The sequence below is a fragment of the Gossypium raimondii genome, chromosome 6 (assembly GCF_025698545.1).
Source record: "Gossypium raimondii isolate GPD5lz chromosome 6, ASM2569854v1, whole genome shotgun sequence".
NCBI classification, from domain to species: Eukaryota; Viridiplantae; Streptophyta; class Magnoliopsida; order Malvales; family Malvaceae; genus Gossypium; species Gossypium raimondii.
Window position 1 is genome coordinate 979,232 of NC_068570.1, and position 17,250 is coordinate 996,481.

Sequence of the window (17,250 nt, forward strand, 5' to 3'; positions counted from 1 at the left end):
TGGGCTTTGAACGTCAAACAAATTGGGCCCATTATTACAAGGCAACGACTCCATTTTCTTACTCGCTAATTTAACGAAAAGTCAACGGGATAGCTGTTGAATTAAGGCGGGACCGTTTTAGGCATTCACATGATTCCCACGCGGGTTCCCACTGATTTAATAACACTCGCCATCTCATTAAACGAGTTTTAGATACATAAACCACTAGGTCAGCGACACGTGGACAAGTACCCGTTTTCCACTATCAACGGACGAAGAGTCGGTTGATTTCCCCCCACGGTTAAATTTTGATATTATCCCTGTACTATGTATAATTTGTGGATTTAATCCTTACATATTAATTTGATTATATTTAGTCCCTGTATTTTTTCAAAATTTAAAATTTTAATTCTAACAAAATGGTAACTATTAAGTTCATTAAGTTATGCTATTTTAAAATAGAAAACTGTAAACATATTATCACATATGTAATGCCATGTTGGCTTATTATTTTAGATATTAATGAAAAGTCGATTAATGAATTTAATCAGTAGTTGTTTGCATTAAGATTAAAATTTCAAAATTGAAAAAATTATAAGGACAAATAATGATTCAATTAGAGAATAAACATGAACTAAATCTACAAATGTATGCATAATACAAGTCCATGGGTAGAGGTGAATCTATGGGGTGGCAGGGCCCGACCCCCTAAAATGAAAAATTACTATTTAGACCCTTTAAAATTTTAAATTAATAAAGATAAAATTATACTTTGTCCCCCTAAAATAATAAAAATTTGATTTAATCATTTAAAAATTATAAAGATATAGACTATTAAAAATTAAAATTTCATTTCGGCCCCCTAAAAAAATTCTCTGGCTCCGCCCCTGACCATGGGTGGATCTAGAAACTTTTTAAGGGCTAAAATTGAATTGTAATTTTTTTGAGAGATCATATTGTAAATTTATCATGTATTAACTCATGATTTCATCATTTTTGAAGGGACTAAATTAAAATCTTTTTATTTTGGAGGGGCAAAGTGTTATTTAATCTTATATAAACTTTTAAAAAAATGATTTTTCATTTTTGAGGGCCAAGGTCCCATGCTACTATTTGAGTATGGGCTGAATTTTAAATTTAAAAAACAACAAAGACTAAAATTAACTAAATTAAAATATAAAATCTAAATCCACAATTTATGTAAAGTACAGGGACTAATAGTAGAATTTAACCTTCACCCAACCCAAACGTAAGAAATGGAGTAAGGAAAATAATGGAACCGTGAAGGGTCAAAAGAAAAATTAAGGAAAAAAAATCCGTAGTTTCTTTAAGGCACCTCTGTATCTTCGTTGATTTTCACTTTCTTGGGCGATTGCTTTATCGATTGGTAAATTCCAATTTATCTCTGTTTTTTAAATTTTCTAGTATTTTATTTCTTTTTCTTAGTATTTTTTTCTTAATTTTTTTATTTGATTATGTTACAATTGAATCCCGATCTACGATAGTGAAATTTTCTCTTTGTTTAATCGTTATGAATGATTTTTCTTGGAATTAGTGATGATGTTTTCTTGTATATGATATCTGGCAGTTTTTGAATTTGAGGTTATTTAGTTTCTCAAAATCAAATTAACTGTGGAAGCTTTGATCTTTACATGAATCCGTCAATTTTTAGGGATTTTTTAATTTATTTATTTTTCTTACATTGAATTAAAAATTTCCGGTGAAATTGATGTTTATAGCAAGTGAGCTTGGGGAATCAACTAGCCATTTGCCCCCAAATTAAATTAATTGTAGAGGCTTTGATCTTTACATAAATTCAGCCAATATTTAGGAAAGAATATGTAGTTCTTTTTAATTCTTATATTGAATTAAAATTTTCTGTTGAAATTTATATTTAGTGGATTGCTTATTTTAATTCTGGTTTGATTTTTATAGGAACCTGGGTTTTGGAAGTCTTTAAGTAATGGCAAGTGAGTTTGGGGAATCAGCGAGCCATTCGCCCCAAAATCCATCTTGCTCTAGTAACAATGGTAATGGTGATGCTGGTAACTTTGAGTGCAATATCTGCTTTGAATTAGCTCAAGATCCTATCGTTACTTTATGCGGGCATCTTTTCTGCTGGCCTTGCTTGTACAAATGGCTTCATATTCATTCCCGTTCTCGTGAATGTCCAATTTGTAAGGCCCTTATCGAGGAAGAACAATTGGTTCCTTTGTATGGAAGGGGGAAATCATCTACTGATCCTAGGTCTAAGTCTATCCCGGGTGTTAATATTCCAAATCGTCCAGCTGGACAGAGACCTGAGACGGCTCCTCCACCGGAACCAAATCAATTTCCCCAAAATGGTTTTGGATTCATGGGAGGGTTGGGAGGTTTTGCGCCAATGGCTACGGCTAGGTTCGGGAATTTCACACTGTCTGCAGCCTTTGGTGGTCTTATTCCATCTTTGTTTAACCTTCAAGTGCATGGATTTCCTGATGCGGCTATGTTTGGTCATGCTGCTGGGTTTCCGTATGGGTTTTCAAATTTATATCATGGTGGTCATGCTCATGGATATCATCACCACCATCACCACCACCATCATCGTCAGCGTACTGCACAAGGCCAGCAGGACCATTATCTGAAGATGCTGTTTCTGTTTATCATTGTTTGTGTTATCTTTGCAATGATCTATCAATAAACCGAATCCACAATCACAGCTTAAATTGCTAATCATGTTAGAGTGTCGATTTGATGTCATGTGTAAATCTAAGAATGCTTTTTATTTTTATTTTTTGGTGATTTGAGGAATTGTTTATATATTATTTTTGTTAATTTGATGGTTGCCATCTATACGTGGAAATGCATCATTGTGTTCTACGAGCTGCAATATCCTTTAGTTCACTAAACTGTACACACCTTCCTTTTGCAATTTGAATAGATTTTATATCTGCCTTTTAAGTTTCATGATTACAGGTTAGTTCTACGTCCATAAGAGGCTTAACTAGTGGGAGTGTAGGTAGACTTGTTTTTCTCTGCTTTAGTATATGCATTTGCCGTAAACATGCTGAAAGTTTTGTTTTCACTATACTTGCTCCTCTCATTTGAGTCTTTACGAACAACATATTTTATTTATGCAGCAATAGTTAAATACCCCCAATTCTGTTTATTTCTGTCCAGAACTGTTCGCATGTGTGTTAATCTGTTTGTCTCTTTTCTTTTACTGATTATTGTCAACAGATGGTCCAGACTACAGAATGGAGTTTTTGCAGCCCAGGTTGCTCTTCTGACTTCTAGTTCTAATTATGGATTGTATACAAGTAGTAGGAAGATAGTATGTTAGGGACACTTTTGTCAGCAGCACTTATGGCAGGCACAAGAAGTAAATCAATAAGCAAAAAATAGCATAAACAGAATGTTTATTGAATAAGGAGAATCCCAATATATTATCAGTATCCCCATGAATTAGGAGTCTTCCTTATTTATCATATTTTACTAGTTTCAAAGCTGTTAATCTATATTTAAGAGAGTTATTTTCTTATTAATGAAATAAGCAGAATTTATACTTAACCTATGATATTTGGATCTTTCACTAACGAGTACTAAGGTAACTCCCTTCGACGAGTTGAACTTTATACTGGATAGGTCGCTCAAGAAACAAGGGGGATAATCCCTCTTCTCAACATGACTTAGTTGTAAATCGTCCGGTGACTCGATCCATATCTAGGGAACATAACATAGTATGGCATTTATTGCTGGTTTTGTTTGTTCCATTGAGAGTGCAACTTTAGTTGTTGATTCCCGCTTATTATTTGTTTACTTTTTAATGATTAAATTTGTAATGAAGGGTAGTTTTCTTTTGAGTTTTTCCCTTAATGATGTACGTTAAACTGGTTCCTAGCTATATGGCATCACTAATCCCCATTATGGTTAGTCTTCATGTTGTCTTGTATTTTGTTGAAAGCTAATGTTCATTGTGCTAACATGTTGGCTTGGCTTGCTCCTTTTTTCCGCTTGTGTTTTGAACAAAGCTGTCCCTAAGAATTATTGAATTTAGAATCAGTAGTTAGCATCAATTGATGGTGTTGCATGCATTTTCCCTGTCGTCACTTGCCGGTTAGAACTTAGAACCCTGCCATTTCGAAGAGCCAACCACCTCCTTTTGTGCGTTCTCGGCTATCATGTGAAAAGACATGCTTGATACAGTTTTGTTCTAAGTTGGCTATGATCAAATGATTGTGCTGTATATATTGTTTTTGTCTTGAAGCTCCTTCCAGACAGCCATCACATGTTTTTAGTGTCCTGGATTGACAGATGCTGACATCAACTTTTATTTTGTTCCAACATACTTGTAGGCTTGAATTCTTGTATTCTTTTATGGCATGTTGTGTACTATAATGGCTCTATTTGATCAGCTTCCTTGGGTGTTTTTGATCCACCAGTTTCAAAATCTTATTGTTCGTTGTGCCCCATATGGTTTGTACTTTGTCGGACTAAGCTTTTAAGCACATGGCTGGCTCGGCCTAGAGTTGGTGCATGGGGGGCCTAGTGAACGTGCAGATTGAAAGTTCTGTCCCCTTGTCAGGTAATTTCATTTTCCCTTCTAAAAAATTTCTGGCTGAAGGTTATTTGTGAAATTGCTTGGATGGCTTAGTTGTAGGGTCATTAAATTTTTAGGTTATGTTTCTATTAAGGTTAAAATACCCAATAAGTCTTTATACTTTAGGTTATGTTTCTATTAAGGTTAAAATACCCTATAAGTCTTTATACTTCATAAATTTGGAATTTAGTCCCTATATTTTTTTATTTCCAGGATTTTTGTGTCTCTGCTTTTCAAATCTTAAACTTCATGTCCAATTGCTAGCATCGTTTAAGCATTTTGAAATAAAATAAATACTCACATGCTGGCCATGTAACTGAAAAAATGTTTTAATGAACCTGAACTCAACAAAAGAATTTAAATAGTGTTAATGATTGAACTTGCATATTTAAATCCGCAAATTAAAGGGATTAAATTCCGAATGCATGAAGAGTACATAGATTTAGAGCATATTCTGACCTTCTATTAATATAATCATAGCTTGGTGCCACTTTCTATGTAACCCCGAAGTAGCACTGGTATGGTTACGATTTATAATGGATTCTATCATAATCAATTGTAGTAAAATATCGACACGGTAAAAAAGTCGAAATTATAGAGTAACTGCTATATGGTGTTTTATGGTAAATCTTGTATCCGTATAAAATTCTCATAATTGGTAAATGAGTGCCTGTTGAGTAGGTTGTTGACATTGTACCTCTTAGAGATCTTTGTCTTTCCCTGCTTGTTCCATGTATTGCTACTATTGAGTGGGTCGTCGGTCGTTTCGTATTTTTACGACGAATGAGCTGCGTCTGTTGCACGGACCTTGTACAGTTGTACATGGTGGTGACAGCAGACATGCCCTTCTTAATTGTAATTCCTTGGCGTGATATGTCTCAGGGCTGTTCGTTTTGCCTTTGAGAGGCGAGACTCGGCATCTCATACGCTTGGGGACCATGGGGAATTCAAGGTCACGCACTTCGAGGCATGGAGTGGGTGAAGCGCAAGGATGTGTCTATGCCGCCTTGTGGTGTTGGTTGATAATGTGGGTAGAAGCAAGGGCAAAACCAGGAGTTATGTCTAAATAAATAAGGGAGGGGGAGAGCAAAGCTAAAAAGGTTGTATTAAAATGGCTTAAATTAATTTTTAAAATTTTGAAAAGGGTCAAAATTGCAATTGTTCTGGAGTAACTATAATCATAATTATACCATTGAGCCAAGGGGCTAAGTTCGTTGTCTGCCCTTGGCTCAGTTTTAGGCAACAATAAGAAAAGGTCTAATTCAGGGACCAAATCGTGATATAAGTCTAAAAGATTAATGAGTTGCCAAGAACCAAATATCAAATTTTTTGAGGGTAGATTACCTAGTTGGTTACCGAATTTTTAGGCTGATCAAAATGAAAGTGTGAACATGATGTGGTGTGTATAATTAATTACTATTAAAGATTTAACGGTTGGATGACTAAAATAAAAATATTTTAAAAGTTGAGTGATGAACTTGCAAGAATTTTATTTATAACCAAGTTAGTTGTCTACTTTTTATATTTTTAAGGAGAGGAGCCTTGGGGACAAAGCAAGATTGTTTTGCTGGTCGCTCCACCATGCTTTTCCGGGACGGTGATCGTCCAACATACTCCAAGGGTTAATTTCTTAATAAGAGAATTAATGATTTGATATTATGAAATTGTGACCTAATTGTATTGAACTGACAATGAAAATCACAAATAAAAGTTCATAATTGACAAATCACAATTATATAAAGGTTAAAATATGTTATAAGACTTTATACAATTCGAAAATTTAAAATTTGGTCATTGTATTTTTGTTTCCAAGAATTTAATCACTTTATTTTCATATTCTAAAATCCAAGTTTCATTATTAAAATTCATTTGCTAAATTTAAGTTAATTACAATGTCATTTTTTAATTACATGGTTACCAAGTGAGTATTTTTTTATTTCAAAATGTCGTGCCAATAAATTGAAAAAAGAAAGATTATCATTGTCAATAGTTAAAATTGAATTTTGAAAGCTGAAAATAAATAGACTAAATTCCTAAAAATAAAAATACAGAGATTAAATTTTAAACTTTTAAAAAGTATACGGACTTATTACATATTTTAACCTTATATAACTCTATGCTTAATTTTAACAATATAATAAACAATGAACAAAATGTGATGGATTTGTTTATAAAAAAACGATGGTTCACGCTGGATAATCAAATTAGCTTCGATTAAATCTATAGTTTAATTAAATCATATTCTTAAACGAAAATAAAAGTTCTTCTAATGTTATTTTATTCGTACATAAAACTTGAAAAAGACATCAAACTCGTTAAAATTTGTTTACTTGATCCCAAATTTTACCTTTGGGAAACTCTATTCTTCAAGGAAATGCATGCATATTTCCTCCTGGAGTGAAATGGAGGAGAATAACTTCATTGAGAATTGAGGGAAAAGGATATAGGACCAATATGTGGACCCTTTTGCATGTTTAAAATGATGATAATTCATGTATATATGTATATATATAGAGAATGAAAGTGAATTCAACAACCCAAAATTTTCCCAATGCCTAAACCACAACTCTTACATTTCCTCCATGTGTTATCCTTCAATGTGTTCGCCATTGCTGCCGTTATCGCCACCGTTACTGCCGCCACTGTAACGCTACAACTCAAGGAAGCCCCGCAATTCTATAATTCTCCGGATTGCCCTTCAATAACTAATATCGAAGACGACCCGAATGGTGAATCTTCCATTTTCTGCTCGGACCAAGCTGTTCATGTGGCGGTCACCCTTGACTCGGCTTACATTCGTGGCTCGATGGCCGTGACCCTTTCGGTCCTTCAACACTCCTCTTGCCCTCAGAACATTGTCTTCCACTTTGTCACCTCCGCTGCAACGAACGTGTCGTTCCTACATGCAACCATCTCTGCCTCCTTCCCTTACCTAAACTTTCAAATCTACCCTTTCGACGACGCCTCCGTTTCACGCCTTATCTCTACGTCCATTCGTTCGGCTTTAGACTGTCCTTTGAATTACGCTCGAAGCTACTTAGCTAACCTTCTCCCTTTATGTGTCACCCGAGTCGTGTACCTCGACTCGGACTTAATCCTTGTCGACGACATAGCTAAACTCGCCGCTACACCACTCGGAGACAACTCGGTGTTAGCCGCACCACAATATTGCAATGCAAACTTCACTTCTTACTTCACCACGACATTCTGGTCGAACCCTTCATTATATTTAACGTTCGCGAACCGTAAACCATGTTATTTTAACACCGGTGTAATGGTAATGGACCTCGATCGATGGAGAAACGGAGATTACACAACGAAAATCGAAGAATGGATGGAAATTCAAAAGCAGATGAGGATCTATGAATTAGGTTCATTGCCACCATTTTTATTGGTTTTTGCCGGGAACATAGTGCCGGTCGATCATCGGTGGAACCAACATGGCCTCGGCGGAGACAATTTCCGAGGTTTATGTCGGAATTTACATCCTGGTCCGGTTAGTCTTTTACATTGGAGTGGTAAAGGGAAGCCATGGGCAAGGCTTGATGCTAATAGGCCTTGTCCTTTGGATGCTTTATGGGCGCCTTATGATCTTTTGCAAACTCCATTTGTATTGGATTCTTGATGGGAAACACTTGTTTTGCTGCTGAGAAAGTGAAAGAATCGGCGAGAAACGGTGTAGGAGCTCCGGCCCGGAGATTTAAGTTGTTTCTTGTAAAATATACAGTGCATATTATATAATGTTTCATCTATTGTATGTACAATATTTGGAATCAAAATCTGTATAGCAAAAGAGCTGGGTTTTTTTGGGTGAGCTGTAATTTTCATGGATCCTTGTTGAATAAAATTAAATCCCCAATAGATTTTTTTGTAATTTTCACAAATTTAAATTTGTTCGGAATTTAGTCTTTCTACTTTCTAATTTCGTAATTTAGTAACTCCACAACTCTTAAAATTAAGAAATAACGTGTTTAAATATACTCGAACCCACATTCTCTTAATTGTTACAATAATAACAGTGCCAACTATATTAAGGCTCAATCTATTTGATCCGAAACTTGACAACTTTTCTTAATTTGATCCGTGAACTTAAATTTTATTAGGGTATGGTAATACGACACTTGAGAATGTTGTACACTATCACTTGAAAATTTAAAATAAATATCAAATATAAAAAATCATTGCAAAATATACACAATTTTCTTTAAACAATTAGGTGATAATGTAGCACACTTTAGGCGTGTCATGTCATTATACCTGAAACGAAATTCAAGTTTATATATTAAATTGAGAAAAGCTGCCAAGTTCCAAAATCAATAGGGATTAAAAAAGAGTACAAGGACCAAGGTGAAAAAAATCATCAAATTTAGGACTAAGGATGTGTTTGATAAATTGAAAATTTAAACGTTGAAAAATTAAGTACTGAATTTTTATTGCTAAATTTTATAAGTACTTGAATTTATATTAGAATATTGTGTAGTAAATTAGTAAATATATGTACGGAATATAATTTTGGATAAAACAAAATTAATTTTAGATGACTATTTTTAATTTTAATATTATTAATATAATATTTTATATTATTTTAAATAATTTTGAATGAAAGAAAGATATGTTAATTTAAAATCTCTTATTTTTTAATGTAATTTATTTTAAATTTTAATAAAATTAAATTATTAAATACTTAAAGATGAAGATATTTTTGCATCAAATCAAACATCATTTCATGCCTTTATATAATAATTAATATAATATAATTTAAAAGTAAGTATTATCGATTGAGTCTTAATTCGGTTAGTATTGATATTATTGTCAATGTAAGATGACGTGTATCCAAGCATCTTGAAATACATTTATCTTCCTATTAAAAATTGCAATGGTTTTAAGTATTATATCGATTTTAAAAATAAATTAAAAAAAATAAAAGTAGATATTAAGTCTCTCTATAATTAAAAAATTAAATAAAATTAATAAGGAGTGTCGGTGGGTTTTTATATTAAGGAGATGGGAACGTGAAGATCATCGGGGCTTCACTAAATGCCACGTGGCATGACTTTGAAAAGGTATGGCTGTGATTAGGGATAAAAGTCCAAGCATGCGGGGTCAAATATTCTCCTTTATTATTACCAGTAAATTATTAATTAGTTTAGAGGGGCCGAGATAAAATTTTAAAATTTTGAGGGGGTTAAAGTTAAAATATTTAATTTTAAAAGGATTTAGATTATATAATTATTTTTAAGGAGAGGCTAATTAAGGGATTTAAAATGAAACTAGTAATGATATTTTTCCATTTGACCAAGAAGGACTAAGGCCCTTGCCTGCCCCTTAGCTTTTGTCTTTGCTTTCGGCACCATTGTGTGAATTTCCTTTCTCATTTCAATACCATTGCGTGAAGGTATCTGTCAAGTCCCACTATCATAGGTATCTAATTAAATTAGAAATAATAAAAAGTTAAAAATCATTATTCTATTAATAAAAATATAAAAAAATTAAAATTGTGGCATTTTCGATTCAATCGGATTGAAATTAGGTACAACTTTGATTTACTGAATTGGGTTTGAAATGAGTAAATTAATATTTAGTTTTGAGTCGGAACAAAAAAATCACCCTGCCCCACCTAATTACCATCTCTAAGGGTGAGATTGGATAAACTGTGCATTTACTTTTACGGTTAGTGTAAAAATAATGATGATAATAAAATTAAATACTGTAAAAATAACAATGACAATAAAAAAAATACTGTATCGTACCGTACCGCACTTCCCAATCCATCCCATCCTGAGTCAACAATCCTATATATGACATTAGTGTTGAAAGTCATTGATTGATATTCACCATTATTATTATTATATGTAAAAATGTAAATTAGTCCAAAAGTCATATAATTGGGTCCCTCTTCTATATGCGAAGAAGCTACGTATCAATTTCTTTTAGTTAATTTTCCCAATCACGAAACTTCCTATGAATGAATCGCCCTTCTAATATGCTTACACGTTAATTTATTTGCATAGTAATGTGAAAAACTAGGCTAAGTTTTTCACCAAATAATTCCTTTTTCTTTATTATATCATATATTAATTCGGGTTTTTATTTTCGGACTTGAATATCGTGAATTCAAATTTTAAAATTACCATTCATAATGATTTGAAACAAATACAGATAGATATCATAAATATCCATTATTTAGATTCGTATTGCTTATTCAAATAATGGATGCGGATTTAGATTTGGATATCTGAATCTATTGGTTACAACGATTATAGATTTAGTTATATATATATATGTCTAAAAAAGAATGATTGGAATTTTGAAATGTTTTTTTTTTGTTTGGATTCGAGATTTGATGAATAGTAATACTCGGATAATTTGTGGAAAATAAATAGATTCAAATTTTTAGGCGGATTTATAGTTTCAAATTTAGATAATTAAAAAATAAAATACCCAACCCACTGCAATTAGTAAAATAACTTGAATATAAAATGACTCAAATTGATAACCCTAAATAACCAAAACTCTAATTGATCCAAACATAAAATGACTAACCTAAAAAACTCAAATAAAATCCAAGTATAATTGATTCGAACCCGTTTAATTGAAATCCTAATTGACTTGAACTAAAAAACGACTTAAATTTAAAAGGATCGAAACTCAAAATAAATTGAATAAAAAACCTAAAATTATTAGAACGAATAATCCAAAAATAAAATAACATGAAAGTGAAATCACTTAAACAAGTCTTTGCATAGCAATAACAAGTCTTTGCATAGCAATGTGAAAACTAGACCAAAAGAATTCCTTCTTAGCAGCTCTCTCTCTCTCTCTCTATATATATATATAAGTTGGCTCAAGTGAATTACCTTAATGAACATGGTTTTCATGGGAATTCCTACAATTTCAAAGCCTACCAAATGGTTTTCCAACAAGGGTTTAAGCTTAAATTTCCCTCCCTTTCTCTCAAAATCCAAGTCCTCAACCTCGTTACCGTTGTCACCGCCGGCTGTCCCTCTACCGCCACTAAATAAAACAACTAAAAAAGAAGAGCTTCGACAAGTTTTCCATCGTTTCGACCACGACGGGGATGGGAAAATTTCGAGTGAGGAACTCAGTGCTTACTTTGCTTCTATAGGAGACAACGTGTCAAGCAACGTGGTACGAAGGGTCATTAAAGATTTCGATAACGACGGAGATGAACTGTTGGGGTTTGAGGACTTCGTAGAGTTGATGGAAGGAGGTGACGATGGCGATGATATTAAGGGGGCGTTCGAGATGTACGAAGGGGACAAAGGGTGTGGGTGCATAACTCCGGTGGGGTTGCAACAAATGCTTGGTAGATTAGGGGATGTGAGATCATATGAAGAGTGTAAGGCCATGATTGGGGTGTTTGATCTTGATGGTAATGGAGTGCTTGATTTCAATGAATTTCAACATATGATGAAAGGTGTTGAAGCAAATAGAAATGAAATAGTAAGTGTAAAGTAGAGTTGCATAAGCTGGGATAAAAGATTTGTGTTGATTTTGTGTTTGAAAATCATCGTTGGGGCAACTCATTTCCCTTCTTCGGCTAGCGATAAATAATTTGTGTTGATTTCGATTGTTTATCGTATAAATTTTCTTTATGAAAAAAAAAATACATCTATACGACCAACTATCAACAAGAAATATAGATTGATTCTTAACTCAATGGATATCATTGTTGTTGCAACAATCAAGAGGATGTGAAATTCGAGCACGTTTGAGTATATATTATCTTTCTATTTAAGGGATATCAAAAATTTTTATTTAAATAATTAAAATATTCAAAAGTTTTTCTTTAAGCGACTAGACTATTAACTTTTTTTTTTTAAAGTCAGGCTAGTGAGCTCTAAGCGGCTATTCGACTATTAGTACGGTGGTTTAATACCCATCGACAAGTCGATCTAATGATTAGTGTTAGAGAGATCGGAGAAGAAAGCTGTTTGGATTTTAGTTTGTAGTTTCGTAATGTTCAAAGTTGTTTCATGATAAAAAAAAAAACTAAATTGTAGAAGAGAAAGGGTAGGAGAGCTTTCGATTGGTGCAAAGGGTACGAATAAAGAAAGCCATATAACAACGATTTTAACAATCCACGATAATTTTCTATTTGTGTCCGAGTAATGAAAGAAGAAGTCGTTCCATGTTTTTGAATTTTTGTTTTTATAATTGAAAAAAATCCTAGTCATGGGAAAGAAAATAGTACTTCAAATACAGAATAATGTCAAAAAAGTAAAGAGAAAAAAAGCCCCAATAAGAAGGAACTCGTTTGAATGTATTGATATTTAAGCAATTGAGTCATAAAGTCGTTTGCAGACCCCTGATTTAGGCAAGAAATTTGAGGGTTGGTGATGTCAAAGCTTTGAATTGCAATATAGCACACAAATTGGATATTCTATGGGGGAAAGTTTATTATAAAAATTAGGCATAATGATAAATTTAACTCTTAATATTTATATATTTTATCAATTTAATCTTTATTTTCTTTATTTAAATTTTGTCATTAGCCTTACAAAAAGAGTCAAATCACCTTTTTTAATGAAAATCTCGACTAAAATAATAAAATTTAACGATGTTGTCGTGAAAACTTGTATGACAATCCACGTGTGTTTCATGCTGATATGACAACTATTTGTCTTATATGCTATGTCCATAAATAATTGTAATAATATTAAAAAATTAAAAATCTCAAACTTAAAAAAGTTTATAAAAATTCAAAAAAAAAAAAAAGAGAGAGCTTGTAACTACACTTGAATTGCCATGTTTCAAAACTTAATGTTTTTGTCAGTATTTCGTTAGAAAAAAAAATAATCCGACTCTTTTTAAAATATTAATGGTCACATTCGACTTCTTTTTGGTCTAAATTTAATTTCAAAATAAATAAACAATTTAAAGGCAAAAACCTAATTGGACATACCAAAAGCTATGAATAAGGACCTAATCACGTAAACAAAAAATATGAGGGACAAAAACTGTAATTACCATGGCATTCTTTTTACATATTTATATTGTTCATAGGGGTAAAAATTCTAGCTTGGAAGTTAACTACACATTTGATTTTTGACTAAATTAATTATGCAATGGTAATTGTGTGTTTTACAATTAATTTCAAAAGGTTGAGGGATATATTTTGGTCAAGGACTTTGATCACATGCTATTTGTGGACTTTGAGACAAAGGTGGGCCCTTACTGGCTTATGGTCCGAACTATAAATGTCATCAACCGACTCGTAACAATGTAAATTTGCTGTAATTTTATTTGGATCTTCGATCTTGAACAAGATTCGATCTGTCCATGCTGGAACTCGAACCTATAAAATGTAATAAAATAAATAAATGTAAAGAGAGAATCCATAGTTTAAAGATCAGATTAACTATACAATACTTCTCTAAATTATGTTTCAAATTTTAAATTAGTATCGAAACTCTTAAAATTTTTTAATTGAGTCATTAAGGCATAATATTATATAAATTAGTACCTTCTATCAGGGTGAATCTAAAAGTTTTGTTTAGGGAAAACCGAGATAAATTATTTTTTTGGGAGCTAAATTTTTGTTCTAAAGGCTTAAATTAAATTATTAATCATTCATAGAGGTCAAAATTACAAATTTTTAACTAAAAGGTTAAAAAGGTTTAGATTGAATGTTTTAATTTTTTGGAGGAGCTTAAAAGAAGTTTCCCAATTTAACCAAGGGGTGGCTAAATACTAGCTCGGATTTAACGTGGAGCATATTTAAAATATGTGGATCAAATGTTAAGCACGTGTGAATCTATTGCATGGACAACTTGAACGTGATATGTTAATCAATAAAAAATAGCCTTCATAAGTTTTAATAATATTGTTTGTTTTCTAACATGTTAGATCTAAGCTATCCATGCAATATGTGCACATGTTTAAAATTTTGTCTATATATTTTAAATATGTTCTACTGTAGATCCAAATTGATATTTAAACGATAAGCTAACATCTCGGGATGGCTCTAAGCCCAAAATCATTTGAACCTAAAAATAATTTAAAAATTGAACCCTAATTTAGTATAACAAATAAAAAGAGGATTGTAGTTTATATATCACCTTGTAACTTGTATCATAATTGCTGCTGCCTATATTGTATTTGTAAGTTGGTTTGAAGGCGAGTTTTCCCTCACAATATCCATTGAAAATCTGCCCACTTTCAGCCTCTTGAAGGAGCTGATCTTTGCTTCTCAGCAGCTGAAAACAGCAACAAAGCAAAGTTGATGCAAATTAGGCAAATGATTGCTGAAAAGTTGAAAACTAGTGAAAGCTCGGTAGAGAAGTCTGTGAAGTATCGTTGATAGCACACATGTCCATTGATGCCATTTAGGGCTTGGGTTCAAACCTTACTAATGACACCATTTCCGTGGTAGGTGATTGTGAACCTCACAGGACCTAATCCGACGAAGCACTCTCACTCCGTGACTCCTATGTAACTCTCAATAGTGTCAAGAGACAAAATCTCAGATTGAGGGATTTATCGATTTTATGCGAACAACACTTCAAATAGTTCTCCCTAATCAGTCAGAAATCCCTCAATAAGATTTAAGAAAAAAAAAAAAAAGAAGGAAAGCTGGACCGACTTTGTGAAGGTTTCTGTGTATTAAGTTCCGGGCGGGGTGGGTGTTGATGCCTTGGAGCCTGTAATTGAGGTCGCCCAACCATACGGTGATGTGTGCGGGGGTGGTGTAAGGGTTGTTGCAGTACTTGGAAAACAGAGAGTGCGATATGTGCCGGCACTGTGAATTTCTCTCTTCTACGTTCCGAGCATGAGCTGTTTAAGGACCAAATTATGAATCAAATTAAGGGGCTTTTTGAATGAACGAAAATCTTAATTGATATATAATAATTACACCTATCAATTCTCACTATTCGAATAATTTCTATCCAAATGTGATCCAATTAGCTTTGATAATAAAAAGTTAATAACTTCGATTTTCGAAATTTCTTGAATCCAAAATTATTCAAATCCAAAATATTTAAATTTATCTATACTCTAAATGACTCCAACCTAAAATAATCTGAATCCGAAATGATCTGAATTCAAGTGTCAAACCTAAATAATAATAAAAACCCAAAATGACTCGTCTAACAAACTCGAATAATCCAAAGCTTAAAACAACTCAAACTCAAAATGACTCGAACTTAAAATGACCAAAATCCAAAATGATCATAAAATTTAAAAACTTAAATTGATTTGATTCAAATTGACTCAACCCATAACTAATTCAATTTGTCCAATTAGGACTTGGAATTTTAAAACTTGAATAGATTCATCTATATTCAAATCTGATCCAACTCAAACATGAAATGATTTGAACCCAAAATAGTCTAAATTTAAAATGACCCAAACCCAAAATGTTCCGAATAAGTAGCTTGCAATGGTTCAAACTTAAGTGTCAAAATTGAATAAACATGCCCAAAATGACTTGCCTAACAAACTTAAATGATCTGAACCCAAAATAATCTAAATTTTACATGCCTCGAACACAAAATAACCTGAATATGAAATTATCCAAAAATTTTAAATTCCAAGTTAATTCGACTCAAATTGATTCAGCCACAACTAATCCAAACCATCCAATTGATATGAGGGTGGTAATAATAGCTCTGGTTTATTTGTGGGGGGCACTAAATGGAGCTTTAAATCCCATTAATGATATGAACTCAAATTTGTTTGGTTAAGGATGCCTTATAATGATGCTGATAATTGAAACAAAACGGCGCTTACCAGAGAGATGACAAGTGATAAACACCAACTTGAGTCCTTTGTAATTGATACTGATTGCCACTGCCCCTTTCTTTCTTCTCCTCATTCCTCCACACCCTCCTACACCATGCTTATCCACCTTCATTTCTACATTTTGTAATTGCCCCCACAAAAGAACACCAAAAATCAATCACCCCATCTAAGCTTAAAAAAAGTATAATGATAAATTTATCTCTTAATCAATCACCACAAACCAACTACCATGAAAATTAATGAATAAAGATCAAATTGATAAAAAATGTAAACATTGAGGACTAAATTTATCATTATGTCAAAAAAATTATCTTAATTTACCTTCGACGAACATGTATGAATTCTTCGTTCCAAACACATATAGTTGCAGAGACTGCATAGTTGCCACCCCCAACAATCTGATATTCATATACATACATGTATATAGAGAGATTAAATGGAAGTCTTAGCACAATAAAGAACACAAGATAGAGAAACCTACTCGTGAGTATCAACTAGAGCATCCTGCAATAATCTTGCAAGGTCCTTGCTAGGCACTTCTTGCAAGCCAACCACAAGTAAATCGAACCCACGGTTGTTCCCAAACAGCTCCACCAGATCTTCATACGAGACCTTAATATATATATATATGTTATTATACTGCAAGATGATGAATGATTTGATTAAGCTTATTACAAGAACTTGGATTTGATTCAAACCCGTCCATTCATGTTCCAAGTGACCATGCAAATGCAAAGGTCGGAATTTGTGGAGAAATTGCAGAGATTATCAGCCATTACAGACTTTATTCCATCATGGGTTGGAACTTGTTTGTTGAGAGAATCATCAATGGCTAGTTTCTTCCTCTTTGATCTTTTCACGTACCCTTTACCACCTTGTATTGTGTTGTAATTTCCCATAGCTTTTTAGCTTCTTGATTGATTAAC

At 32.9% G+C, this 17,250-nt stretch overlaps 4 protein-coding genes across 4 annotated transcripts; 3 read left to right on the top strand and 1 right to left on the bottom strand.

Moving 5' to 3' along the window:
• The first annotated feature begins 1,237 nt into the window (after positions 1-1,237).
• LOC105774315 (uncharacterized) lies at positions 1,238-2,793 on the top strand. The gene is made up of 2 exons (XM_012596764.2): positions 1,238-1,366; positions 1,915-2,793. The coding sequence occupies exon 2, from the start codon at positions 1,943-1,945 to the stop codon at positions 2,657-2,659; it is 717 nt and encodes a 238-aa protein (XP_012452218.1). The 5' UTR covers positions 1,238-1,366; positions 1,915-1,942; the 3' UTR covers positions 2,660-2,793.
• A 4,149-nt stretch (positions 2,794-6,942) lies between these two features.
• Positions 6,943-8,459, top strand: LOC105773727 (probable galacturonosyltransferase-like 1). The gene has a single exon (XM_012595822.2). It carries the CDS (start codon positions 7,110-7,112, stop codon positions 8,181-8,183), a length of 1,074 nt encoding a protein of 357 aa, XP_012451276.2. The 5' UTR covers positions 6,943-7,109; the 3' UTR covers positions 8,184-8,459.
• Positions 8,460-11,389: 2,930 nt separating this feature from the next.
• Positions 11,390-12,263, top strand: LOC105773730 (probable calcium-binding protein CML41). Its single transcript, XM_012595826.2, has one exon. The coding sequence runs from the start codon at positions 11,420-11,422 to the stop codon at positions 12,035-12,037; it is 618 nt and encodes a 205-aa protein (XP_012451280.1). The 5' UTR covers positions 11,390-11,419; the 3' UTR covers positions 12,038-12,263.
• A 1,250-nt stretch (positions 12,264-13,513) lies between these two features.
• LOC105773728 (type IV inositol polyphosphate 5-phosphatase 11) lies at positions 13,514-17,250 on the bottom strand. Its single transcript, XM_012595823.2, has 7 exons — positions 17,023-17,250; positions 16,806-16,936; positions 16,646-16,722; positions 16,313-16,438; positions 15,165-15,355; positions 14,641-14,778; positions 13,514-13,877 (listed from the first exon to the last, which is right to left on the bottom strand). The coding sequence occupies exons 1-7, from the start codon at positions 17,221-17,223 to the stop codon at positions 13,722-13,724; spliced, it is 1,020 nt and encodes a 339-aa protein (XP_012451277.1). The 5' UTR covers positions 17,224-17,250; the 3' UTR covers positions 13,514-13,721.